General features: G+C 38.0%; 4 protein-coding genes and 1 pseudogene across 6 annotated transcripts; 3 read left to right on the top strand and 2 right to left on the bottom strand.

Annotated features, from left to right (window-relative positions):
• The first annotated feature begins 203 nt into the window (after positions 1–203).
• Positions 204–2,827, top strand: LOC126606694 (growth-regulating factor 1-like). 2 transcript variants are annotated; one of them, XM_050274090.1, is made up of 4 exons: positions 204–837; positions 1,137–1,590; positions 1,995–2,431; positions 2,653–2,827. In XM_050274090.1, the coding sequence occupies exons 1-4, from the start codon at positions 639–641 to the stop codon at positions 2,658–2,660; spliced, it is 1,098 nt and encodes a 365-aa protein (XP_050130047.1). In that variant the 5' UTR covers positions 204–638; the 3' UTR covers positions 2,661–2,827. The 2 variants fall into 2 exon arrangements, with proteins under 2 accessions (XP_050130047.1, XP_050130039.1); XM_050274082.1 differs by having other exon boundaries at positions 208–837; positions 1,989–2,431.
• A 4,655-nt stretch (positions 2,828–7,482) lies between these two features.
• On the bottom strand, positions 7,483–16,043 carry LOC126606685 (protein CTR9 homolog). Of its 2 annotated transcripts, none has more exons than XM_050274059.1 (24): positions 15,661–16,043; positions 15,449–15,515; positions 15,129–15,323; positions 14,610–14,710; positions 14,017–14,070; positions 13,699–13,819; positions 13,545–13,604; positions 13,198–13,412; positions 12,584–12,668; positions 12,174–12,274; positions 11,997–12,089; positions 11,409–11,477; positions 11,178–11,270; positions 10,743–11,009; positions 10,475–10,555; positions 10,225–10,383; positions 10,013–10,108; positions 9,813–9,914; positions 9,623–9,730; positions 9,300–9,524; positions 8,952–9,218; positions 8,772–8,843; positions 8,043–8,357; positions 7,483–7,849 (listed from the first exon to the last, which is right to left on the bottom strand). In XM_050274059.1, the coding sequence occupies exons 1-24, from the start codon at positions 15,799–15,801 to the stop codon at positions 7,664–7,666; spliced, it is 3,273 nt and encodes a 1,090-aa protein (XP_050130016.1). In that variant the 5' UTR covers positions 15,802–16,043; the 3' UTR covers positions 7,483–7,663. The 2 variants fall into 2 exon arrangements, with proteins under 2 accessions (XP_050130016.1, XP_050130027.1); XM_050274070.1 differs by having other exon boundaries at positions 15,449–15,568; positions 15,661–15,807.
• A 1,358-nt stretch (positions 16,044–17,401) lies between these two features.
• LOC126606674 (mediator of RNA polymerase II transcription subunit 20a) lies at positions 17,402–19,066 on the top strand. Its single transcript, XM_050274051.1, is given in 4 exon segments — positions 17,402–17,630; positions 17,756–18,057; positions 18,524–18,668; positions 18,671–19,066. Coding segments are annotated over 3 exon segments (264 nt in total). The 5' UTR covers positions 17,402–17,630; positions 17,756–18,051; the 3' UTR covers positions 18,784–19,066.
• A 1,235-nt stretch (positions 19,067–20,301) lies between these two features.
• LOC126606663 (uncharacterized) lies at positions 20,302–22,936 on the top strand. Its single transcript, XM_050274043.1, has 11 exons — positions 20,302–20,476; positions 20,564–20,608; positions 20,745–20,800; positions 20,911–20,977; positions 21,078–21,117; positions 21,352–21,444; positions 21,532–21,578; positions 21,680–21,740; positions 21,991–22,082; positions 22,159–22,389; positions 22,563–22,936. The coding sequence occupies exons 2-11, from the start codon at positions 20,582–20,584 to the stop codon at positions 22,713–22,715; spliced, it is 867 nt and encodes a 288-aa protein (XP_050130000.1). The 5' UTR covers positions 20,302–20,476; positions 20,564–20,581; the 3' UTR covers positions 22,716–22,936.
• A 5-nt stretch (positions 22,937–22,941) lies between these two features.
• On the bottom strand, positions 22,942–25,495 carry LOC126588396 (cytochrome P450 72A397-like; annotated as a pseudogene).
• Positions 25,496–25,730: the final 235 nt, after the last annotated feature.

Genomic DNA, 25,730 nt, shown 5'->3' with positions numbered 1-25,730 from the left:
CCCTTTCACTTGTTTTCTCCATTGCTACTTACTAATTTTTGCTTTTGAACTGAATAAGTAAAAACACTCAGAGAAACAAAAATAACCAGAGGTGTAAAAAAAGGAAAATAAGTTGTGAAAAACATCATTTCTACTAATGATAATGAATTTTTCCCTTCCTTTTTATTTATTTAAAGTCTTCACAATTGATTTGTTTATATATTCACTTGGCTTTATGGATTTCTGTAGAGTTGTCAGAGACAAGAGCTGACACAGAGGCAGCAGCTTAGCTGAAGAGTCAGAAGCAACAGAGGTGCAGTCATAAAATTTGCAGAGTTAGAGAGAGAGTTTGGAGAGAGAGAGAGGTGGCAAGTGGCAATGGCAATGGCATGCAGCAGAGGCAGCGGCAGCACTGTAATCAGAACCATTAGTTTTATCCATGTACAGAAAATTCTGCAGCTCTATGGTCCCTGAAAATAAATATACCTATCACCTACTCTACTCTCTCTCTCTCTCTCTCTCTAACCCTTCTCTCTTTTGTTTCCGCACTCTAAAATCGGAAACAAACCAGTCTCTGGTTTCATCTTTTCTTTCTCCCTTCGTCTTTGGTTTCTTTGAAAAACCAAGCTCCTTTTGATTTGGGAAATAATTAAAAAAATATGAATAGCACTGGAAGAAACAGCCGGTTTCCTTTCACTCCAACTCAGTGGCAAGAGCTTGAGCACCAAGCTCTTATCTACAAGTACATGGTTTCTGGAATCTCCATCCCTCCTGATCTCCTCTTCTCCCTCAAAAGAAGCACCTACAACTTGGACTCCCCTCTCCCTCCAAAGCTCTTCTCTCACCACCCTCCTCACAGTAAGCTCCTCTCTCTCTCTAAAATGAAGGGAACTTTATACTTTTGACTGCATATTATTTCTGGGTTTTGTAAAAGAAATGGAACTTTGAAATTTTGAGTGCATAATATTTTTGGGTTTTGTAAGAAAAATGGAACTTCGAAGTTTTGATTGGATAATATTTCCGGGATTTGTGAAAAGAATGGAACTTCGAAGTTTTGTGAAGTTGAGTGCATAATATTTGTGGGTTTTCTGAAAAGAATTGAACTCTGAAGTTTTGAGCGGATAATAATTTTGGGTTTTTGTGGGATTTTCTTGCAGTTGGATGGAACTGTTTCCAGATGGGATTAGGGAGAAAAATAGACCCAGAGCCAGGAAGGTGCAGAAGAACAGACGGGAAAAAATGGAGGTGCTCAAAAGAGGCGTTTCCGGATTCGAAATACTGCGAGAAGCACATGCACAGAGGGAAAAACCGTTCAAGAAAGCCTGTGGAAGTTCTGAAAACATCACAAATTTCAACAACAAACTCATCAGACACTTCAACAATTACCACCAGAATCAACACTTCTTCTGCTTCTCCAAGTCCTGCAGCTTTTCATTCCCTTTCATCATCACTCTCTTCTCTCTCCTCTGATTCCCACGCTTACCCTTTCCTCTATCATCATAACTCACCTTCTCCAAGGCCTACTGGAATCGGATTCCCACATCAAGAGAGAAGCACTACTTCCTTGTTTTTGGACTCTGGTTCTTATCCCCAACCCAGCTCAGATTACAGGTTTGTCCCAAAAACAAAATTATGGTACTTATTTTTCTGTATCTGTTTAAGCATTTTAGGCCAGTTGGTAAGGGCGGTGTGTTTGTCCTTACTGTTTGCCCGTCCTTTAGGCCGGTTGGCTAGAGTAATGTGCGCCTTAGGTTTAAGTCAGTTGGTCACGTCAGTGTGTACGTCTTTATTTATTGCTCGTGAGTTTAGGCCAGTTGATCAGAACAATGTGACCGTCCTTGAGTTTATGCCGCTTTTTGGGTTTACATTGGTTGGTCACAGCAACGTGTTTGGTCTTGACTCTTGAGCTTGTTTGCCCTCTTTGTAAATTAGAGTAGTTAAAATATCGTCAGGTCAAGAAAAACTTACTGATGGTAGTTGTGATTTTTTTTTTGTTACGGATCGAGAAGAAACAGGTATGCTTATGGGATGAAAGAGGAGGTGGATGAACATGCATTCTTCTCAGAGCCTTCAGGCACAGTGAGAGGCTTCTCTGGCTCTTCATCCATGGACGATTCCTGGCAGTTCACACCGCTCACAATTAGTACTTCTTCGTCTTCGAAACAGAGAAGCTGCTCTGCTTTTCAAAGTGATCAGCAGCTTCAGAGCATCAAACATCAAAAGCAAGATCATCATCAGCAGCAGCAGCATTACTATGCTTTGGACAGAAACGAAGGATCCCAGAAGACCATTCATCGATTCTTCGACGAATGGCCCCCGAAAGATAAAGATTCATGGCTCGATTTGGATAATAAATCATCAAACAGCGGATCGGTTTCTACAACCAGGCTCTCAATCTCCATCCCTACTTCTGCTCATGACTTCCCCATCTTCACCTCAAGACATCATAATAGTAAGCTGACTTCCAAATGCATTTATTTTTTAATTTGTTTATGATATAAGCAATCTTTACTCTAATCCCTTAAATTAACTTAAACTCCGCAAGAAGATCGGGTGCATCTGCTTTAGCTTATGTGGCTACGCTCACGTCGGTTAATTAGCCAATACATTGTTCATGATTATTCAGATCCAGTTGAGATCTTTGTCTAATTATTTCCATTTGTTTTTTCGCAGATGACTGAGTTTTCCAGTACTGGTTTTCTGAACCAAAGGCCAAAAATGTACTTGGTGTCACTATTTTATTTTATTTTTTATATTTTATTTAATCATGTCTGAATGTGGTTGAATCAGATTATTGTGTTTTAAATGAAGGATCCTAAGTGTCTCTCTGGCAAACTTGTGTTTTAAATGGGTCTGCCAAATATCTGGTTTCTTTGTTTTTTGGGTACAATTTTTTTTGATGTTTTGTGTTGTTTGAAGACATAATTGAGGAGGGGACCCAAATGGACCCAAGATTTTGGCTAAAAAAATACTTTGTCAGTGGTGAATCTTGAGCTTCCCCACCCTGGTTATGTTGGCAAAAGAGTGAACTCCAATCTTTCCTTGTAAATCTTTAAACCAAAGGCTACAAGCATTCATCACCCTTAACATCCACCAGCTACTATACTTGGAAAATGACTCCTCATCACAATGGAGTCATCTCTCATGCTCTCTCTTGGTGTATCCCTCCTGTGTGCCCTACTTTCGTTTTTAGCACCCTTAGAAATGTTTTTGGACGGCTAAAAGTAAAAGTAGGGCACGTGAGGGGAGAGAGAGAACATGGAAGAGAATTTGACTCCATCACAATGGCTTTGCCCTCTTTTCTCGTGGCAGAACTTCGAGTGGACTGTGTAATCAGGAAGTTTTCACAATAGGGCGATCAATGTGGAGATGGAATCAACTTAAATCAAGATACATGGGGTCTTATACTATGATACGAGTTGCCTTACAAATGACGCGGTCTGGATGCATCTACACAAAACTTTTCACCTTTCTTGAGAGCTAGTACATTTTCCTCTACCATGGATGTGCCTCCTCTTTCATTGGGAAACTTTATTAGAGTTGTTTGACTAGAGCACGGTCGCACCTGGTGTGACCAACATGACTAAAATACACAATGTTCCATGCTTTTGTGGAAAGTTGACCTACTAATGACATGGTTCGAGTGTCCATTCACAAGTTCTCATTTCTTGCGAGGGTCTGAAAAAACATTTGGCTTCGCGATTACTTGTTACAAATAAATTACAATTTGACATTGTGCAATGAGTTTACACTTCCACGCGTGCAACACTGAGATTTGCAGATCTAAGAAAACGATACTTTACATTTAAGTTAGCTCTGTTTTACCTTTTTTAACCTTTTGTATTTCCATATATACTCAGATATTTATGGGTAAAAGAAACCAGAAAAAAAAGAAAACGACAAAGTAAGTGGAAAAGGAAAAGAAAGAGATACACGTGCACTGGTAATACATTTTATATTTAAAAAGTATAAAATATGTAAAAAAATTTATTTTAATTAATCCTTGGTAAAAATAACTTTTAGATTAAATGTAACATCCCACATCGCCCAGAGAAGTGATCCTTAAATGTATATTTCCATCCCTACCTAGCACGAGGCCTTTTGGGAGCTCACTGGCTTCGGGTTCCATTGGAACTCCGAAGTTAAACGAGTAGCGCACGAGAGCACTCCCATGATGGGTGACCTACTGGGAAGTTCTCGTGTGAGTTCCCAAAAACAAAACCGTGAGTGGACCCCGGGTCGGGATGTGACAATTGGTATCAGAGCCTAACCCTGGTCGTAGTGTGCCGACGAGGACATCGGGCCCTTAAGAGGGCTGGATTGTAACATCCCACATCGCCCAAAGGAGTGATCCTTAAATGTATATTTTCATCCCTACCTAGCACGAGGCATTTTGGGAGCTTACTGGTTTTGGGTTCCATTGGAACTTCGAAGTTAAGCGAGTAGCGCATGAGAGCACTCCTATGATGGGTGACCTATTGGGAAGTTCTCATGTGAGTTCCCAAAAACAAAACCTTGAGGGCGTGGTCGGCCCAAAGCGGACAATATCATGCTACGATGGTGGAGCGGGCCCGAGATGTGGTGGACCCCGGGTCGGGATGTGACATTAAAACTATGATTAAAATCAAAATATAATTTTAATCACTTGATACATTAATAACCACATTTATTAATTATTTTTTAATTTTTTCTCTTTTTCTTCCTAATTTTTAATGTATTAATTTTATTTCATTATAATTTTCATTATAATTTTCATTTCATTTATCGTAATATATTTTGTTGTAAACATGAAATTCATTATAATACATTTTGGTACATACATTTTAGGTATACACACATTTTGGTACATACATTTCTATACAAATATTTAGGTACATTAATTCAATATAATACATTTCGGTACTAACATTTCGGAGCATACATTTCGGTACACACATTTAGGAACATTAATTTAATATAATACATTTCGGTACTAACATTTAAATACATTAGTTCAATATAATACATTTCGGTACTAACATTTAGATACATTAATTGAGTCTTTCAAGTTTGAAGAATGTTAAATAAAATTAATAAATTACAAAACTCTTTTTTGGTCAAAAAATAAAACCAAATTTTGTATGTTAATAAATTTAAATATTTAATGGGAGACATTAAATAAAATACACATTAATTATTTTAAATTAAGGACACATCAAAGAATTATAAACAATATGTAATCTAACACCATGTTTATTTGAAATTTCAATCTTCTTGAATGATTAAAGTTAAAAAAAACCCCATACAATATGACAAACACTACATTTACAGAGATACAATATCTTGGTTGCAAAATTCAGTTTTTTTTTTTAAATAAAAAAAAAAGAAAAAACAGAGCTAGCTGCCAATTCCTCAGGTATTAAATAGAATATTTATGTTGGATCCCAAGCATTTAAATCTTAATAATTTACAATTACGTCTTTTGTTTTTGTGAAATAAGACTAAACTCATGAGCTTATTATCCTAGGTCGGAACAAGTTGATAGGATCCCATTTTTTACATCCCAAATAGAGTCTACAGGTGGATTCTCATACGAAAAATCAATTTTCAGGCAGTAAGGTTTTGAGCCAATCAAGTAAGCAAGCACCTGTATCCGTCTCTACTGTCGCAGGTGATGAAGTATTGGGAGTAAGAACAAAGAGAAGTAAACTACTCAAGAATTTCACATTTCACTTATTTTCTTGGCTGTTGATGTGTCCTCCGCACAAATTTGGCACTTGCAGAAAATCATCTTCACTCTGTGAACAAAGATGTAGCAATTTGGGCCGTCTGCACTCCTAAATAAATAATTTACAAAATAAAAATAAAAAAGGATCGTGAAAATCATTGGCCACGAAAAAGAAATAGTGGGGAAAAAGTATAAAAAGTTGGAAAAGGACCCTTAAGTATTCTAATGTTCTCTTGGATTTGAAGTTACTGAGTTGTAAAAAGTTAAATCTGCAGAAGCAGAAAAAAGAATGCATGGGCGTGAAAGTCGTCTAATCATAGAAACGAGGCATGGTACAGTAGCCTTTGTTGAGGGAGTGGGTCTGTGGTTGGAGATATAAGTGCTTTTTAGATGGAAGTGCTTTCAGATTACAGCACTTTCAGAGAAGTGCTTTCAGATTACAGCACTTTCAGAGAAGTGCTTTTCAGATAGATGTGCATGTGCACTCTCATGTCTCAATCGTCACATATCACAGAATCTGAGTGGTTTCATTTTGTCCATTAAGGTGGTGTTTGTTGCGAGGGAATCTCGGATTGGATTAGTTTATGGGACCAAGCTGGATTGGCTTAGATTAGATTAAGCTGGACTGACTTAGTCAAGCTGGATTGGCTTAGCTTCTGGAAGCAAGCTGGATTGACTTAGACTAGATTAAGCTGGACTGACTTAGTGAAGCGTTTGATGTAGTGACAGACGAAAAAAAAGATAATTAACAACTATAATATTATATTATTTAATACACATTCAATAATATTTTATTATTAATTTAATATATTTTATTCAAACTTTTGCCCTTTTTTTATGTGTCTAGAACACGCTTTCGTTCTGTCCCCTTATTAATTCAACAGTATTTTCATTTTTTATCCAACCTCTCTCTAGACTCTCTCTGGAGAGTTCTTTCTTTACTTCCTAGTTTCGTCCCCCATAACACTCCTTTTCTCCATCATTTGTCTTGCAAAACCACAACCTTCAAAATCGTTTTTCCTGTGCAAATTCGTCCTCAAAACTACTCTCTCCTCCGTCTCCGTCTCTCCATTGCTCTTTGTCCTAAAGCTACTTTCTCCCCTTCTCTATCTATTTCTCTCCGAAATTTTCTGGGAAAAAGGAAAATTTTCTTTGAATTTTCGAGAATAAGGAAGAATTTTTCTATTAGGATTGTTGCTATCGTTTTGCAATTTTTTTTTTCGAATTTTGGTGTTGAGATTTAGGTAGCGGTGAGGCTGGGTTTCAAATCTGGGAAATGGAGTTGCCCAGAAGCATGCTTACGGGATTGCGGACTTGCAGCGTTTATAAATTTGCATCGTGCAATCGTTTTTGGAGATGGGATTAGCAATCTCATGGTTTTTTGGGGGGTCGAAGCGAGTGAGAGCTAATCTCATTAAACCTAAGCCTTCCAGGAAAGACCAAGAGTTAATCCAGTCCAGTCCAGTGAATTTTAGCGAGGGCAAACAAACACCCCTAAGTACCTCACAGTTTCGAAAAGAACCAAAAATGCATTGTCGTTTCAACGTAAGGAGAAATCAACCCATCTCAAATGCATGGCGGTCCTGCTGAACCGTCATGCATCTCTCTATCAACGATTGACAATCACCAACAACCAACAGAAAATCAAAGCACCGACAATGAGATGATGTTACGCCATTCAGGGTGCATATATATACTCCCAGCTCCACTTTTCAACTTGCAGAATAAAACACTAGGAATCGACATTCACAGCAATGGATACGAAATGAAGGTGTTGGAGAGCCAAGCACGACGAATGATGAGGTGAAGCTTCTATTAGAAATTTTTCTGGAGTACAAAACACTAATGCACAGAATTGTCAAAACTAATGGGGAAAACTAATGGGGATCACAACAAGAAATTAAAGATAATTATTTGTTCAAAATTGTAAGACATATTTACTGCTGATCCTGTAGAGCTCAAGATAATGAATGGATCTTAATCCTCATCGTCAAGAGCGGCGTCTCCATCCAGTTTATCACCGCCACCTTCTCTTCCTTCCCCGTCACTCTGTAACTCGGCAGAATTTTCTCTTACAGGGCTGGACTCAGGTTGGTGCTCTGGTTGCTCATCATCATCAGATTCTGAAAATGCCCGCCTTCGTCGAGCCGTGGATAGTGCAGCCTAGAACATAAAGGTGAATATGTTATGGCCAGCAGCAAGGAATTTTTTACTGGGCAGGTTAATTTCAATAAATATTCCATTAAAATTTAATTGATGACGAGGCATCATGACATCCGGTCTAAATATTTTCAGTCCATGTCATGTGGTGACAAGATATGTTAGTATCCTTGGATTTATAGAGAGAATTTACTACCTCCTCGTCAGCATCAGAATCTTCAAGCCCAGCTGCTGCAAGATGATCTTGAACATTCTCTTCTTCATCCTGCTCATTCATCTGACCCATGGGCTCCCTGTAATTCATGTTGGCATCTTCATATTCCGGTTCTTCCTGATCATCCATCATCTCAGCTTCTGCTCCCTCCGTTTCATAGCGTGATCTTGAGTGCTTGTCCTTCTTTCTCCTCTTTCCACCCTTTCTCCGTCTCTTTTCACTATGCCCACCCTCCTCATCATCCATTTCTGACCTTTCCCTTCGCTTGGAACCAGGTGTACTGCTCTTCCATTGCTCCTGAAGATGCAAAAAGTTCAGACAATTAGCATGTTGAAATTCTTAAAGTTTGGGGAACCAGGAGTACTCCAATTAATTGATATGATGCTAAGTGGCATCATATTATCGTGACAGGTGTCTCTTTGAGTAGTTAGAATTGTAGCTAAATGTTGTTAAGTCTGCTTACTAGCTAAGTTTGTGACTGTTACTATAAACAGGAGGGTCTTGTAAGGAAACAGTTGTCATTGTAAAAGAGTTTGTTACTGTTAGTAGAATTACCATTTACTGTAAATCGAGTAAGATGTAGAGCGGTTCTGAGTTACTGTTAATAGAATTACGATTTACTGTACATTGAGGAAGACATAGACAGGCTCTAACATTAATGGATACAAAAAAGGAAGAATCAGTTTAGGCACTGCAGTTATCAATCTTTACCTTTACGCGTTCAAATTGTTCCTCCTGTTGTCTCACTCGCTTTAGTTCATCCTCTTGCATTCTCCTCTCCAACTGTTACATGAAAGCATGAGTGAATATATGACTATGATGTAAACTCATACAAATGTATACATTTATAACCAGAGGTACACAGAATGAAGCAACTTTCGAATGCCAAACCTGGAATTTCCTCTGTTCTTCAGCCTTACGACGGGCCTCCTCAGCCAATGCCATTTGACGAGCAACTTCTTGTTTGTGCTTGATCTTCTGCTCCTCATGCTCAGCTGCTTTGAAGTGAACTCTCGCAGCATCAAGCAAGTGACTACAATACTCAACATGGGTATCGATTTTTTTCTCATCAAATCCATGGATGTGAAGGCTGGAAGCAGCAGACAACTGTCTAAATAAACGAACAGCATTTTCTAGCTCTGAAACTGTTGATCGCACCTGAAATATTGATACAAATTTTGATGAAATGGTATGCAAACAAATGAAGGAAAGAAAAACTTGAGAAGGTTTTCATCAAACCTCATCAACAGATTTCTTTGGCTTTTGTAACGTTGAAGCTGAGAACTTTTGCATTACAACGCCTGCATCAAACCTCAGCGTGTAATTTGAAGGTGCCAAATGAATGGCTCTCAGTAGACTCTTTTTGCAGTCTTGCCACTGCTCAGCTTCATAATGGGTACGAGCCAAATAGAGTAGAATCTGAGAGTCCGTGTTATTAAAGAACTTTCTCAAGCAGTTTTGATACTGCAATACATCATAAGTCATCAGCACATGTATGCATTCATCAAAAGAATCTGTCCAAGGAAAAGGAAGATGCATAGTATAGAGAAGCGAGAACTCACCATTTTCACAGCCAATGCAAAATTGCCTTGAGCAAAATAAACATGTGCCAAATTTATCCACACGTCTGGCATCTGAACAAAAATGTTTCCACTGGCAGCTTCTTGAACCTACACAAATGCAGACAGGAAACCACTCATGTACTATACATGGGGTAGCATACAGTTGCAATAAACCAATTGTCCAACCTACCTGCGTAAAAATGTCTTTTGAAACATCAAAGTGACCTTTCTCTGCAAAGACCACTCCGGCACCATTGGCAGCATACAAATTAGCAGAATGTTGAGATAGGACCTATAAGAATGTAAAAATCAGTACGAAAATAACCATCTGGTTTTTTGACTGATAAAACATGCTACATGAACTAAAAAGAGAGGAGAAAAAAGTTATACTTTAGTGTAGAGTTCTTTGGATTTTTCCAGATGTGTAGCTTCCAACTTGGGATTTCTCTTCTCATTGCGAATTGCCGCGAAGTAGTTCCAGTTGCCCTTAAGAGTTTCAAAAAAGTGTATGAGATGTAAATAGTATTAAAGTAACAACTACAGTTCCAAATGTGTTTCCCATTGAAAAGCAGATAAAATTGTAAAAATAATAATAAACACACCAGAGATAGGGTGGCATAGGAATCCTTCCCTTCAGTTGCTTCACTAGCAGCCCGCAAGGTTTCTTTTGCCTTAACCCAGTCATCATTTTTCAATTCCAAGTCACCAAGCATTAATAATGCATTTGGGCACTTGTTATTCACCTTCAGAGCATCATTAACCTATAGAAAGGAGCTCGTTATAGTTTGAATAAAATGCATAGAGAGATAGAGAGAGTTTTTGGAAAAAGAGAGTTATAGGTATAATAACAACCAGTTCAATGCTTAGTTGAAAGTTATTTCGAGCTTTGGCCAGGGCAGCGAGTCTCAGATAAGCATCTACATAGTCTGGATACTGCAAAAGAAGAAAAAGTTTATAACCAACCCAAAAAAATTAGAACCATGATACATCAAAAGGTCAGCTTCGTCAGTGTAGATGTTTTTTTCTTTCTTATATACAGAACGTTCTCGCCACCATGGTGGTATTACACATAAGAAAACAAGCACATTCATGCATGTGCACAAATAGAAAAAAAATGTACCTTAAACAAAATGAGACGGTAAAGTATGCTTGCAGTTTCAGTGATATGTAACTGCTCGAGTAATCTGGCCAGGTTAAATAGTGCTGTGACTTTATCCCAAGGTAATTCGACTAAGTGACCTTCTTTCTCAAGATGATGAAATATACCCATGTCCTTGTACTGTGAAATAGTCGCATTCGCATCAATAGATGGGGGGTTTTCTTTACCATCTATGAAGGCCAGCCATATTCCATCACCTAGTGCCTCCCTGAAAGTTTGTTGAGCAAGCTGATAGATAGAAAAACATGCATAGTTATCAAGCTAGTTTTCTTTACAAAAACAACTTTCATACACATACAACATTTTATGAAAATGCAAAATTTGGATGCTCATATATAGTCTCTGCCATACTACATAATTTTAATTGCATCAAACATATCCTTGGAGCGCACAAACCTCAAATTCTCCCCTCTCAAAATGGAGAACCCCAAGATTGTTAAGAACTTCAATTGGTACTTCTTGACCTTCCTTTTTCAAAAGATTATGTGCCTGTAATAATTCACAGCTTTATTATTTTTTAAAGGAAATTTCTAGATTCCAGAAACCAAGGACTAAAGAGCTCTATTCAATATAAGGATGAAATTTTTTGCGATGAAAATTTTTGCTATATAGGACAAATTAACATACAGTTTTTAGGCAATCCAGAGCAGCTCCAGCATCAGATGAAATCAACAGTTCCCCCAGGTCAAGAAATGCCTGCATTGCCATACATAGTGAAAATATAAGTTCAAGGTAGGATATGGCTTGCCATACATAGTAGAAGTTCAAGCCATCTTCAAAATCACCAGACAACAACTCAAGTCACAAACATAAAATATCAACTATTAACATCTTGGTTATCCTGTTTTTGTATGAGCACAGGATGAAGGACCACAGAACAGCATGAGGACACACTTTACATGAGGGTTCCAGAGAGCATTATACTGATCATGTACTGTCTTTAGTCTTACTGTGTGAAGAACAACAAAGACTAAAGCAATGATGTAAGTAGTGTATACAAGGAAAACCCCTAACCAATTGGCATACAACACTTTTTAGCAAACGGAAACACACTTCTGTAAGAGTGGAACACAATAATAAACAGAAAAGAAAGTATCAGACAAGTGAACTATGGATTAGTTGTTATGTTAGCAGATTCACACACACCAATTCTTACTAACGAAAACAATCCACAAGGACAGAACACATCAGAGACTAATAGAGAGGATTGGTTACCTGGGAATCATTTGGGTCCACTTTTGTGGCCTTCCTCATAAATTCCAAGGCCTTCTCAGTCTGCCCAAGCTGAACATATATGTGCCCAAGGACCTACAAGAAGGGGAAATTGGTAAAAGTACAAAAAATAAAAACAGATGGATCATTTTACATATTTCATTTCAGGTATTAACTCACCTTCAATGTGTCACTATTATCAGGATAAACCTCCAAAACCTTTTCAAAGTTCGACAGTGCACTTCTAAGATCTCCCATCTTCAGTTGTACTTGTCCCAAACCTGTCACAAAGAGCCCAAATATATGAAAGATCTAAGTGAAAGCGAACAACGTTGCACTAACATTAATCATGCTTCAACAATCAGATTTTGGCATATGTTGAAAATGACATGGGCCAGGTTGAAATAATGCATGCCAATGCAAATAATGACAACAAAGGATGTGGACCGCAAAAAAAAAGAGAGAAATTATGTTGAAGTCTTGCAGAAGATACGTTAAATACATCATAATCATTACTAATACTATGCCAACACATCACTCTCAAGAAAATTATAAGCACAGAAGATTGTTAATGGTTGATGGCTACTGACCATAATAAGGAAATACGAACTCATGGGGTTTACTGATTTCCTTAACAGATGCCATGTAGTACACTCCAGCCTTATCATAGTCACCCTGCAATCCAGCAACAACAAAAATTGGTAACATTTAAAATCCAAAGTACATGGCCAAAATTAATGGCCTTGATTGCATTAAATCAGATGAGACCACAAGATTTTCTAATAATTTATTTTCACTTGTTTGAAAGCGTTCATTTCCAGCAGCAAGTAATGAAAATTACTGACAATTTCATCATAGCCCACCTTAGAAATTTGTTTAGCTAGAAACCACATTTGAAGGCAGAGTAGCATGTGGAATTAAATGTGGCCTAAATTAACCAATGGACAATCAACCACATCTACAGAGACACACAGAGAAGCCGCCAAAAAAGCATTGACATTGTACAGCAAAAACCTTTTTCTGCCTCAAAATGTTTAACCGACACAATATAGAAAATGTAAAGAACCCCACCAACATAATAATACTAAGAAACAGAAAGACCTTTTCGTTTAAAAAGAAGACCTTTTCGTTTAAAAAAGAAGACATTTTCGTTTAAAAAGAAGACCTTTTCGTTTAAAAAGGAAAGGCATAATTTTTTCCTAACCTTGCTATGGTAAGATCGCGCCAAGTTGTAGTAGGAATGTGACTTTGTCGGTCCATGGTTGGTCACAGCCAGTGCAGTTTCCGTTAATTGCTCAACCAGAAAGTGCTGACCAGTGTAGAAAAAATGGTTTGCCAAATAGTTCAAGGCCATTGCACAATAAGGGTAAATCTCAAAAGCTCTTTGCATTTTTTCCATTCCTCTTCTTATTCCAGCAGCTATCAAGTATAATATAGCCTGAATGTTAGACTGCTCGTTGAAACAGAGAAGCATGCTCATGATAACAATCAAAGTAAACAAACAGTAATGAGTTAAGAAAACTCTAAAAATGCTGACTTGCAAAGTCGTACCTGTATTTGCATGCAAATCCAGAATTGCAAGTGCAACAAGAGCCTCAACATTTTCTGGATCTAACTGCAATTATAAATTCATTTTGGTAAAAACCATTGCATGCAAATAGCACCTTCACCTGCTTTTAATGCATCATTAATCGGCTGATATCACTTGCCTGTAGAACCCGTTCAAAGGCCTGCCGAGCTTTATCAAATTGACCCATTTTGTAACGACAGAGACCTATGCCAAGCCTTACAGCGGCAGGACAATCAGGATGTACTTGCAGGGCCCTCTTTATCAAATTCACAAATTACAAATTAGACCAGTAATTAGTGTTTATAACCGTATCTTCACAAAAAATACCAAATTTCTGATAGGTAAGAGCCATAATCGCAAGCAATTCAAATACAAATAACAAATTCTAGAGGTTGAGAACATATGCATTCTTGTGTTCTTTCCATTAGCAAAAAGTGGGATGAAAATACAAACCTTGTAGAGCTCCAATGAATCTGAATAGTGCCCACGATTGAATTCAACGCATGCCTGCAGATATCAGGGGGGCAAATTGTTGACAAATCACAAAAAAATACGAAGTGTTTCTACACTAATCAAGCGAGTCCCAATTTGGTCTCTCTTGTTCTCACTGGGGCAACCAGGTCTATTATATTAGTACCCCCTTGAGTCTCAATGTATATTTTATTTCCCTAGCTGATATCTGTCATTTAAATATCCACTCCTGTGTACCTTTGCCAATTTTCCTATCTCAAAATATTTTTGCTAGCCAGAGCATCATGCTCATAAATCATGGATTCCTGGATAGCCAGGTACATCGCATGGTGGACACCCATCAAAATTATTGCTCCCATAATCAAAAGACTATAAAAAAATTTACTGTAAGTAAAAGAGAGCGTTGAAGATTTGATGTACAGATAAAGCCTAGACAGGGAAGAGCAATAGTAAAAAGCTAAGAATGTCTTCTATATTCCTTTTCTACTGAAATTTTCATCACATCTTCATGCATGTAATCGTTGAAAAGGGCAGGCATAATTGCATTGTTAGGCAGAGAAATTAAATGAATATACCTGACCCAAAAGGGCAGGAACATTATCTCGGTCTCCATCTAATACAATCTTGAATGCAGAAAATGCCTGATCTACTTCACCTTTAGCCAGTAAAAGCTGACCTGTAAGACAGGTAACAAAATTTGAAGCATCTTCGAATACATGATATAAATATGGCTCAGCTTCGAACAGAAAAAGTTGCTTCTATATTATCTCGCCAACATAGATATTCTTGTGGCAATCATTGAGAATGCAAGACAGATAGCAGTACAAGTAAGCAGACAGTTTCTAGGATGCCAAATCAAACAGGGCCAGTTATTACAAAGTCTAAGATGACAAACCAAGCAGTTTCTAGGATGACAAACTATGGATCAACTATTAAGCTTGTCTAAACACATCCTAAATGCAAAATCCAGCGAAAAGACGATGTCTTTGGACGACCTATTTCTCATTACGAACAATCAGAAAATTTGAAGTAGGTTGCAATCAAATATTTACTCAGATATATAAAACGGTAAAGAGGCTCTGTGGTATCCACACCTTTCCCAACCCAAGTAGAAGGCTCGTGAATGTCGATTCTCGACGCTTTGTTGTAGAATTGTGTTGCTAAAATAAAATGCTCCTCCTTTTCTCTCTGTTTTGTCTCAATTTTTCCAAGGTAGGTGTAGTAGGCCCCTAAAGCATTCAAGATGGCAATCCTTTCATAACGAACATCAGAATAATATTCATCAATTTCTGCACCAAAGAACATAATAACCACCAACATTATTCCACATTGATCACCTATAACAAGTACAATAAACATAACTAAAAAGTAATAAACTTTTCGGATATGGAACGAGTGGGAAAACAATGATTACCAGCACCGGAGCCTTCCTCCAAAATCTGGCGGAACTGGTCAAGCTTTCCTTGTTTGAAATACTCTCTCTGCAGCATTACCGATTCAAAATTAATACACCAACATATCGAAACTTCGTGCACTGGAAAAAAATCGAAACCCTATTGCTCAGAAGCTCAAACAATCACACCATCAATTCAAATAAATAATCAATTTACACTGAAAATTACGAACCGCGATAATGAGCCAGAGATCGAGAGATGCTTGCTCGGCCTTGAGGATGTCGATGATATCTGTAGCTTCCTTAGGGAGCTGATCCAGAACCACCATCACCTCCTCCTCCGAATTCTGCACCGGTATATACACGCACGCCATTGATTCCCCAAATCACCCAGAAAATTAAGGAAAAAAAAAAAACTAAACCCTAGCTCCTCCTATACACCCAGCTCTTCCTCCTCTGAATTGGCCGGAGAATGCGACCGGCGGCCGCAAATTGGGCGCAAAGAACGCAACTTTTCTTCGCGTTTGAAGTCGGAATTTTGGGGTTGGGGATTGAGAGAAAACGGAAGACGCTCACACGGTCACTCTCTTGTTTCTGTGTTTCTCATCATTTACTTTTAACTTTTTAAAATATAAAAACCAAACCTATTTTTTTCTTCTTATTTTCTTTAAACCGCCTCGTGCTAAAAATATGTCCCTTTTTGCACTCCGAACTTTCAATTTCCCTCAATTTAGTCCTTTAAAATCTACGAATTCCATCAGTGTCCTATATCGCTGCTAAACTCTAATCAGAAACCGCCGATATCCGAGGCAATGCCACTCAAACGGTAACCATTGAAACCCATACAATCTCACTTTACATCTAATTTAAATCTTAATTGTGAATTGTCTTTTTTGCCTTATTGTGTAATTACCATTAAATACAAGATGAAATAAACATAAAAATCAAAATTTACCAATAAACCCACATTCAATACTCACACTCTTACAATCACGCTATGATTCTTTTACGTTCTGTTTTGGTTAAAACCCTAAGACGTTGTCAAAGAGAAAAATAAACATTTTTTTTACGGATGGATGATAATTTTGAAGTTTTAGTTTACGTTCTGTTTTGATTAAAACCCTAAGACGTTGTCAAAGAAAAAAATAAACTTTTCTTTTATGGATGGATGATAATTTTGAAGTTTTAGATCCTCTATATAAAGTATGCATCAATTTATATTAATTTTTTATTTGATTTCAATTCTTTATTTTGAGGCTTTAGTAGCAGTTTTATACTTCCTGCAAATAGGCTTGAAATCAAAGGATAATAAAGGTGGATGATGTATTTTCTGGTATTTTGTTTCTCTGCCACCACATGTTCTAGTTTTTTCAAAGATCCATATATATGGCTAATCATCTTTACCAAGGATCACCTTGGAGACAAGTTTTAGTGGTAGTGATAAATATATGGCAGACCATGGTAAAGTCAAATAATTGAATTGGGTAATTATACTTGGTAAATCTCATTGAAACAAACTTGCTCAGAGTATCACGTGCGAAAGAAAACCACACGATTACTCAATCCAATTTTCTCACAGTTCTCCACTAATTCAATTTCTGAATCACTACACTTTGTACGATTGGAAAATGCTAAATTTCTGCAAACTAAAAAAATATTTTTAATACCTCAACGCTTGGGTTGGTTAGGTGAAGAAAACGAGCAATGCGAAATATGCAACAAAAGTAGGATTAAATACGAGACAAATATATAAGATATACTGTTGTTTTTAAGTTTGAATGAGTTGTAGAAAACTGATTTTGTATTTTTATTTTATCAATGAGTGTAAAGTAAAGATAAACTTACATATTGAATTGAGTTTGTAAGGATAATTTAGATAGTAAATGTGGATTTAAAGAGATATTGATGATTTAATTAAAATTAATATTGATATAAAAAGTAAATTGGGCATAAAAATAGTTATATGGATTGAAATAAAATTTCTCAAACCCTAATCACAGACTCGGACAGTTATGTAAAATAAAGTTTTGTGCTTGATTTTTGTGGTGCTGCAATTTTAGGGTTTTGCAGTGGCAGCCCAACGCAGGGACGACGGTCAAAAGTCAGATCATAAACGAAGTCACGCAGTGCGTCGAGAGCATCAATGGCGTCAAGGAAGGAAGGTGGAAAGCCACCATCACCTTCTACAAATCCATCCTTCGAGGTAGATTACCAAATTTCTTGTCTTTCAAGTCTTAATTTGTTTTGTTTTTGGATGTTGTTTGTGGGTTTTAGTTAATTGTTTGAAAGATTGGATTTTGATATGGTACATTGTGTGTGCATCATCAGAGCCATCTTTAACCGGGGAACCCCCGCGTGATTTTCTGGGGATTGCGCTGCCGGAGCAACCCAATAAGTACTACCTGGTAATGCGGTTGCAGCGGATAATTCTCGAGGCGGATTCTTCGATTCAAGCGATTATGGAGAAGTTACAGTCGTACAAATCGAGGGTCTCGCTTTATTTTGAGCTTTCCCCCTCCAATTGGTGTAGTTGGAAGGTTTGATGTACTGAATTTTGGAGGTGGAAATCGAGAAAACGGTTTTACTTGATTCTTTGTGGTTACCTACAATTGAGGTATGGAGGTATGGAGGTATGGACGTTGCTATAAGCTTGAAATTTGGTTGGGATTTGAATATTTCGTTTTTTACGAGTTTTAGAAGTTAGATGTGCATTTTGAAATAGCTGTGAAGTTTGACAAAGCTTGCCATTGAAAAGGTGCCTTTTGGTTTTATGTGAGTATTTTCCTTGGTTCTTACGGAGCTCTCTGATGGAACGTTTAATGCTGATAGAAATGCATGGTGAAAGTAGTTTACTTGTTTAGGCACCTTGATTACACTTGTGCACGAGTTTGGAATACAGGGTGAAGTACTCTTTGCCGAGCAATGTGATTACCAAGCCTCTGGCTAATATATGAAAGTTGGATTTTTGACGATTGTTCGTTCTAATTAAGCTTTCACTTTATAGATTAGTGACTCAAATAAGTAATGTTGGATTTCTTAATCTCCATGTTATTCTGGTTCTGAGAAATAGTTTCATGTTAACTCTGTGTTCTGCAGCTGAAGTACTTTCACATTTCTTCGATGGAAAAAGCGAGGCAAGTGATGGAAGAGTTCATGGATATATGGCAGCAGGCTTTGTCGAAAAGATCATTACCGGGGCACTTCATGCAGGTGGAACCAAACTTTTCCGAGTATGGCCTTGCTCACAACATACTGCTGTCCAGTATGCTGCCATTATGGCTCAACTCATTGCGACTGTGCAAGCAGAGCAGTGCAGCAATCAGCAAGAAATTAGGAAACGAAGAAAAAGAATTTGATGTGTGTCACTCATCAACTGGTTTGAGGAATGGATGATTCCATTCCATATCTTCTTAGCGCTGACTCTCCCGCTGTGTGGATTGAAGAAAACGGGGAGGAATGAAGTTCTGTATGTTGGTTTGATTGTCCATGGAAGAATAGAAAGCAAACGATAGGATGTTTGAAATTGAAAAGAAGTAATTTCTTGAGAACCCTTTTCCCTCACCTTGTTAATTATGGTTTGGAGTAAAGCCGATTCTGCGTTTATTTTCTGTGATAATTTTGACATGATCATATTCCACATCCCCAATGTCCAGAACTTCATTCTTGTTTCTCTGACATACGATGAACATATTTGCAGAGGAATCGCCAAGAGAAGGAACCATTTTTTTCCGGAAAAAAAGATTTGTTGTTTTGATAAACCTCGTGAAATAACGTAGTACATATATACATACAAAAGCAAAACAATGTTTAGGAGTTCCCCCCAAAATGATAAACCTCTTGAAAATGAGAACAACTTGTATTGCCATAGGTTTGTTCGTCACAATGGTGTTCTATGTCGATAACATAAGAACGTGTGGAAAAAAGCTAAAATGTGTTCTTATATTATTGGGATGTGACGTTACTTGGCAGTAAACTTGTAACGTGCAAGTCATTCTCCATGAAAATATGATGAAATTAGAATATAGGGAAAAGTTTATCAAAAAGACCAAAATCATTCCCAAGTATTGAGACAAACTTTTCTACACCTGGGATCTCATTGTTGCGTTTTAAACCAATGATACAATATAACACATGAGAAAGCCGCATTTTGTTGTCCAGTAGCATCCTAGCATCCTGGGTGTAGTGAAGGGAAAAATCTTAGGTAAAACCGTTCTCTCTCTCTCTTTTAACACGTGGCATGGCAGAAGCCGTTTGTAATTCTGTGCATGTGGTAACCATTTAGGAGATTTGCCCCAGTTTGGGGTTGAGGTGATTTTAAAAAAAACTCATATGAAAAAAAGCTGGGAGTGTTTTTGGTGTTTGATAAACTTAAAAAAAATGGCTTATTTTGGAAGCTACTGTGAGAATAATCTGAAATCAAAGGAAAAAGCTGAAGCTGCAATTTGTAGCTTTGGAAAACTGGTTTTTTTTCAAAGCACATAGAACTACAGTGCTCCTTTAATGAAAAGATCCACTATCAGACTGCTTTTTTTTTCAAAAGCACTTTTACAAAAAAGTTTACCAAACACTCTGCTGATTTATTTCACAGCCGCTTATTCTCACAGCACAGCCGCTTATTCTCACAGTAGCTTTTTTTCAAAGCACAGCAATACCAAACCAACCCACTCTATCGTAAAAAGTCACGTGACTAACCAAGTCAATCCACAAGTATTTTCAACCTGGGCCTTTTCCATGTGTTTCGGATAGGCTGCACTGTAGAGCCCTTGTTGAACTGAAGTACTATAACCCATGCGAATCCGCAAAGAATAAAATTTTATGCTTTTTGCACGTACTGTGTAAATTAAGAGAGAGAGAAAAACTGGTGCGAGTGGGAACAAAAGGGCCGCAAATCCACGTGAAGCCGAACGCTAGCACTGCGGAGGCCCTTACCGCCCCTATAAAACCTCCGCTTGTTGAACAGAAGAGGAAGAGAGGGCTTTGTGTTCTTCAGCCACCACTCTCTCTCCTCTCTCTCTCTCTCCCCTCATATCATATCATCGTTCTGCCTAGGTTATACATGTTTTTTATTTGGGTTTCTTGTTTACAATCATGGGTTACCAATTTTTTTCTCTAATTTTATTCATTCTTTCTCTGAAGATTCTCGTTTAATCTCCAATGGAGCCAGAACCAGCTCCCAGAAAGGTTTGTTTGATACACACACACACACACATATATATATATTCTGCAGTTATTCGGTTCTCTTTTGTTTTTTGTTTTTTTCAGTCGTTAAAAGGTTTCACTGATCGTGTTTTTTCTGATATGGTTTTGCTCGCTGCAGAGGAGATTCATACCGAAAGCTGCCCCGCGCCGGGTTCCAAAACCTGAAATCAAAATGTATGTTTCACTTATGGTTAAAAGTTCAAACTCGATGGCAATGCCAATATGCCCTTTGATGGTTTAATTTGATTTTTAACTTGTGTTGTTCTTAATCTCTTGTTCTTCAGCGAAGCGGACCATGTGACGGAGGAGTCTGATGCTGAAAAGGCTAGGGAACTGCTGAAACGATTCAGTGTATGTAACTGTGTTGAGCAAATGTACTTAATTTCAGTTTTTATTCCAATATCTCAGTTATTTTTTGTTTATTTTCGTATTGGGTCATCTGATATTGTAGGAAAGATCAATACACGCAAGGCCGAAAGATGAAAAGAAATGTAAGGCTCTTCCAACTCTGCGTTGTGACTCTTGAATTCGGATTTAAATAGGCCAGATATCATTGTGGTAGTCCAATTGCGATAATGCTACAAAATTCGTATCCTTTCGATGTTTTTGGAGTTTCGTTGAGTTTTGCTTAAGTAGAGGGAAGTTTCATTTTCTCAAGAAGATAATACTGCCCTACAATTTTTTGGGGATTAGAATAGTTTTTCATTTGTTATTTAAATTTGCAGTGGCGCCTGCACAAATTGCATTTGGTGGTGCTGCATCCACATCCGTTAAAGTGTATGGTGCTCAGAAAGGTGGGAGTACTTCAGCCACTGATGGTATGGTATCCTTCGATGTAGTCTTTTCGTTTATCTGCTAATGAGATGCTTCCTTCTAGTACCTCACCCTCGATCGTGTTTTTGCAGCTGCTGCCTCGGGCATGAAAGTGGAGAAAGAATACGGTTCGCCATGGGTAGTTTACATTATGACTCAGATATGCATAGTTATTGATTTCTTCACTATCCCTATTTTTCTGAATTTTATATGTGTGTGTAAATGTGGATGTTGTTGCAGAATCAGTACAGTTATTACCCTGTAACTCTTCCTCTCAGACCGCCATATTCCGGTGATCCTGGTAAGTTGTGGAATGCATCTTAGAAAAGAAATATTATGTCGCATGAGAGAAGCAATAGGACTGTCAAATTTTCAACAACACGACACGTTGTAGCTGTTATATAGTTGTCTAGGCATTGCTTTTTCGTTATAGGATCCACATCCAACAGGTTTCGTTTTCCATCTGATCATATCTGTTTCATCTGCTGTCAAGGTTAATCTCAACCTGTGTTTGAATAATGCACCAAATGTTCTACCTATACCACTTGCAGAAATTCGTAATCAGGAAGAATTTGGAGACGGTTCAGAGGAGTCAACTTATGATGAAAACTCAACAAAACCGGCAAATGATCTTGATCTATTGGTTGGTATTTCGAAAGTTAAATCTCAAACAGTGCATGCTTGTATCCTATTATTTACATTTGATAGTTTGTTGGCAGGAGGAAAATAAAGCAACAAGTATGTTCTTTCTTCAGTTACCACAGTATCTGCCTACGATGAAACGATCAGCTACAGCAGATGGCCCTGAGGCAACAACACGGCCACCAGGAAGCGCACACAACATGCAGAAGTTTTGTGCTTTGTCTGATTTACCACCTGGCCACATGGGTAAGATGCTGGTGTACAGAAGCGGTGCTATCAAGCTGAAGCTAGGAGATACCCTTTTCGATGTGAGTACATTTCGTAATGAAGATGCTAAATCGAATATCTTCTCTTGTCTTCCTCACTTTCGCCTTAACTGTTCGTGCTGAAAATGCCTTTAAAGGAGATCGTAGATTTCTGTATGTGTTAGCAAACTCCAGTTAACTACGTTCTTGTATAAAATCTTGTCAATTTTCTGCAGGTCTCCTCAGGAATGAAGTGTGGTTTTGCCCAGGATCTTGTGGTTACTAATGAGAACGAGAAGGGATTTGGTACTATCGGCGAGCTGAACAAGCGAGCCATTGCAACCCCAGATATTGACTCCATTTTGGAAAGTGTAGATGGTTTATTCTAGCTTTTTTTGCCCATTTACGAATACAGTTTTGGTTTGTGAGAGTGAAAAATTGCGGCACTTTCTTCATTCGACATTATCCGAGAAAATAGATGACAAGTTCCAATAGGTAAGACTAAATACCTTGATAATATGCAGAAGAGCGGAGTGTTCCAAGCGAACGTATTGCAACTAACCCTCTCTGTTCTGATGGTATTGAAATAAATCCATATTCTTTGTGTGCTTGCGAAGTTTCTACGTTCTCTGTTTGCAAATAACATTACACATTCGCTTCTCCATTAGACATTAGACAGATAGGATTCTTAAATCTACTGCTCTTGTAAATCGGGCTCTTGTCGGCCATCTGAATCCAAGACACGGCAGTCAAAGATCATATCGGCTTCTCACTCTCTCGTGGGTCGATTCTCATAATCTGAATGCATTTTCTTAATACATAATTACTGGGACAAACAGTCCTAATGGTGGTGGTGATATGTTTATTGGGACTCTAAGAAGACACTGAACTTAATAAGTAAACCCTACATCTTGACTTCTTCACTATGAAGAACACTGTTTAAATGTAAAGGCCACACGGTTTGTCATTTCAAATCACATTATTGAAACCGAAATTTAGATAACCCTCCCTAGATTTGGTGCAATGTGATTAGAGCTCCATGTTGTGGTTGAAGAATGGTAACCGTATATGGAGCATGAGTATAGGAAGACGAGAGCTCGAACGAGAAGTGTTGCAGAAGCATAGCTAGAGCAACCTTTGCTTCCATTATTGCAAAGTTCTGGCCGATGCAGGTCCTCGGGCCCCATCCGAATGGAAAGAACGCTTGCTGGTGGTCCTTCGTTGCCTTGGACACTCCTTCTGAGAATCTCTCTGGTTTGAATTCCCCTGCATCATCACCCCACAGGCTGGGATCATGGTGAATCAGTAGGGTTGGGAGAGTAATGTCAACTCCTGCCGGAACAATGATATCTCCTATTTTCGTTTCTTTGTACGTGTGTTGGTACCCTGCAATCGCTGGCGGGTACAGCCTTAAAACTTCATTAAGTATCATGGTTACCTGCAAAAGAATTACAAAGTGTTTAGAAGAAGCTGCAAAGATTTTTGTGATTGTAAAGAGTGGTCATGCAGAGAGAAATGCTCACAATTTTGAGGTGGCTTATAGCTTCAAAATCGGGTTCCTTTTTCCCACAAACTCGAAGGACTTCGTGCCTTGCCTTCTCTTGCCAGTCCAATCAGGGTCCATGTTATCCAGCTTGAGGTGGTTTCTTGGCCGGCAAGATAAAACTGCTTGCACTCCTCTATCACCTCTTCGATTGTCAACGTCTCATTGGTTTTCACGTTGCTTGGATTTTCTGATGAATCCTTCTGGTTATTAGACTGCAACAGCACTCCTAGCAAGTCATCAACCCTTGATTCCCCAGCCCTCATCGCATTCATTTTCTTCTCAATTATCTTTCGTAGCATTGACGTGATGTCTTTGGCCAATTTCTTTCTCCTTTGGTTCTTTTTTGTTGGAACAAATCAGTACTCAAACAGTCAAAATGTTAATTTTTATCGCTAACAAATATGAAAGCATGAAAGCTAGGGTTTTAGACAATGGAAATTGGAAATGCACCTGAAACCAGGAACGTATAAAGTAGTCATTGCTTCAAATGTCAGCACTAGAAGCTCTTTCTGAAGCTCGAAAACCTTCTTCCCTTCTTTGTACGTGCTTCCAAACGCTGCTCGAGAAATAACTTCTGCACTAAGCTTTTGGATCTCAGGCCAGATATCCATTTCAAAACCTCCTCCTCCTCCAAGGGGAACCACCCTTTTCCACTGCTCTATCATTTCGTCACAACTGACTGCGAAAACCGATTTCATTTCCTACATGTAAAAAAAGAAGGAATGAATCATTCTGAAAAGAAAAAAAAAAAAAAAAAAAAGGAGTCTCTAAAAGCAGAACAAAATTTTCTGGAAATACAAACCTTGAGTCGTTCTAAGTGGAAGCAGGATTGATAATTCTTCTGTGTTTGGTCCATTTCTCACCCTCTAGACTTGCAAGTCCTCTCGTCAGGATGAGAATCAATGGATTCAATGGCGGCTTACCGAAATGGCCTTGCTTGTTCAACAAAATTTCTTTCATCAGCTCTGTGTCCATGATGATCAATCTTGGTGTTGTCCCAACCCAATACATTGATATTTTGCCTGTATTCAAGAAGGGGAGAAATTTTGAAATGCCCAATTAACTTATAACCTTCTTCTGACTTGCCTTCTCGACTTTTAATTTGATTTTAAGTATCCCATAATCTTTTAAAACATGTCAAAATTTTCAAGTGAATGGATAAAAATAACCTTCAATTTAATGTAAAATTGACATATTTTGATTTTAGGAGTAACTTGACACGTTTTAAAAGTTAGAACATCAAGGAAACCAAAACCAAATTAAAGTTCATAGGCACAATATTGACCTAGAAAATATAAATAACTCTTATTGGCATTATGAAAAGTAACATAATTCACAAGGTGTGTTACCATATTTCTGCATGATAGTTGAGGTGAACGGGTCGACACGTGAGGCAATCTGGTGAGTTAAGCTCATAGGCTTGGACCATGCTTCCTTGATCAGCCTAACAAACTCCTTCATGTCTCGAATGAGTGGCCTGTAAGGGGTGCCTCTAATCCCTTGTCGCTTCAGCTGCCTCTCAAGCCACTTGGGTTTCCAAAAAATGGAGTAGGAAACCCTAGCAGCACCATAGAGCAGCAGAACAAATGCAAGAGAACATAATAGCAGTACATATTCTTCCATACTAAATAAAACTGAGATTGTTTGAATGTTTGATGTATGATGATTCACAAACTCAAACTTGAGCAATATATAATAGAGATTTTGGAGCTCCCAGTCAAATGCTTATCTTGTAACAAAGGAAATAATCTGTCAAATCTGATGTTCTTTGATAATGTTAATTAGACATTTTTGTTGATTAATGATGTTCTATCTTGTAAAAAAGGAAATAATCTGTCAAATCTAATGTTGCTTTACA

This window comes from Malus sylvestris, chromosome 2 (genome assembly GCF_916048215.2).
Source record: "Malus sylvestris chromosome 2, drMalSylv7.2, whole genome shotgun sequence".
Classification (NCBI taxonomy): domain Eukaryota; kingdom Viridiplantae; phylum Streptophyta; class Magnoliopsida; order Rosales; family Rosaceae; genus Malus; species Malus sylvestris.
The sequence above is the reverse complement of the archived record's forward strand: the minus strand, read 5'-3'. Positions and strand labels throughout refer to the sequence as shown.

Coding starts and splice junctions, on each gene's coding strand:
- LOC126606694 (XM_050274082.1), top strand. CDS start 639: ATGAATAGCACTGGAAGAAACAGCCGGTTTCCTTTCACTCCAACTCAG. Junction 838..1,136: donor CTCTCACCACCCTCCTCACA/GTAAGCTCCTCT, acceptor ATTTTCTTGCAG/TTGGATGGAACTGTTTCCAG. Junction 1,591..1,988: donor CAACCCAGCTCAGATTACAG/GTTTGTCCCAAA, acceptor CGGATCGAGAAG/AAACAGGTATGCTTATGGGA.
- LOC126606685 (XM_050274059.1), bottom strand. CDS start 15,801: ATGGCGTGCGTGTATATACCGGTGCAGAATTCGGAGGAGGAGGTGATG. Junction 14,071..14,609: donor TTCCTGCCCTTTTGGGTCAG/GTATATTCATTT, acceptor TGATATCTGCAG/GCATGCGTTGAATTCAATCG. Junction 12,090..12,173: donor ATAATAGTGACACATTGAAG/GTGAGTTAATAC, acceptor CCCTTCTTGTAG/GTCCTTGGGCACATATATGT.
- LOC126606663 (XM_050274043.1), top strand. CDS start 20,582: ATGGAGCCAGAACCAGCTCCCAGAAAG. Junction 20,609..20,744: donor CAGAACCAGCTCCCAGAAAG/GTTTGTTTGATA, acceptor TGCTCGCTGCAG/AGGAGATTCATACCGAAAGC. Junction 22,390..22,562: donor TAGGAGATACCCTTTTCGAT/GTGAGTACATTT, acceptor AATTTTCTGCAG/GTCTCCTCAGGAATGAAGTG.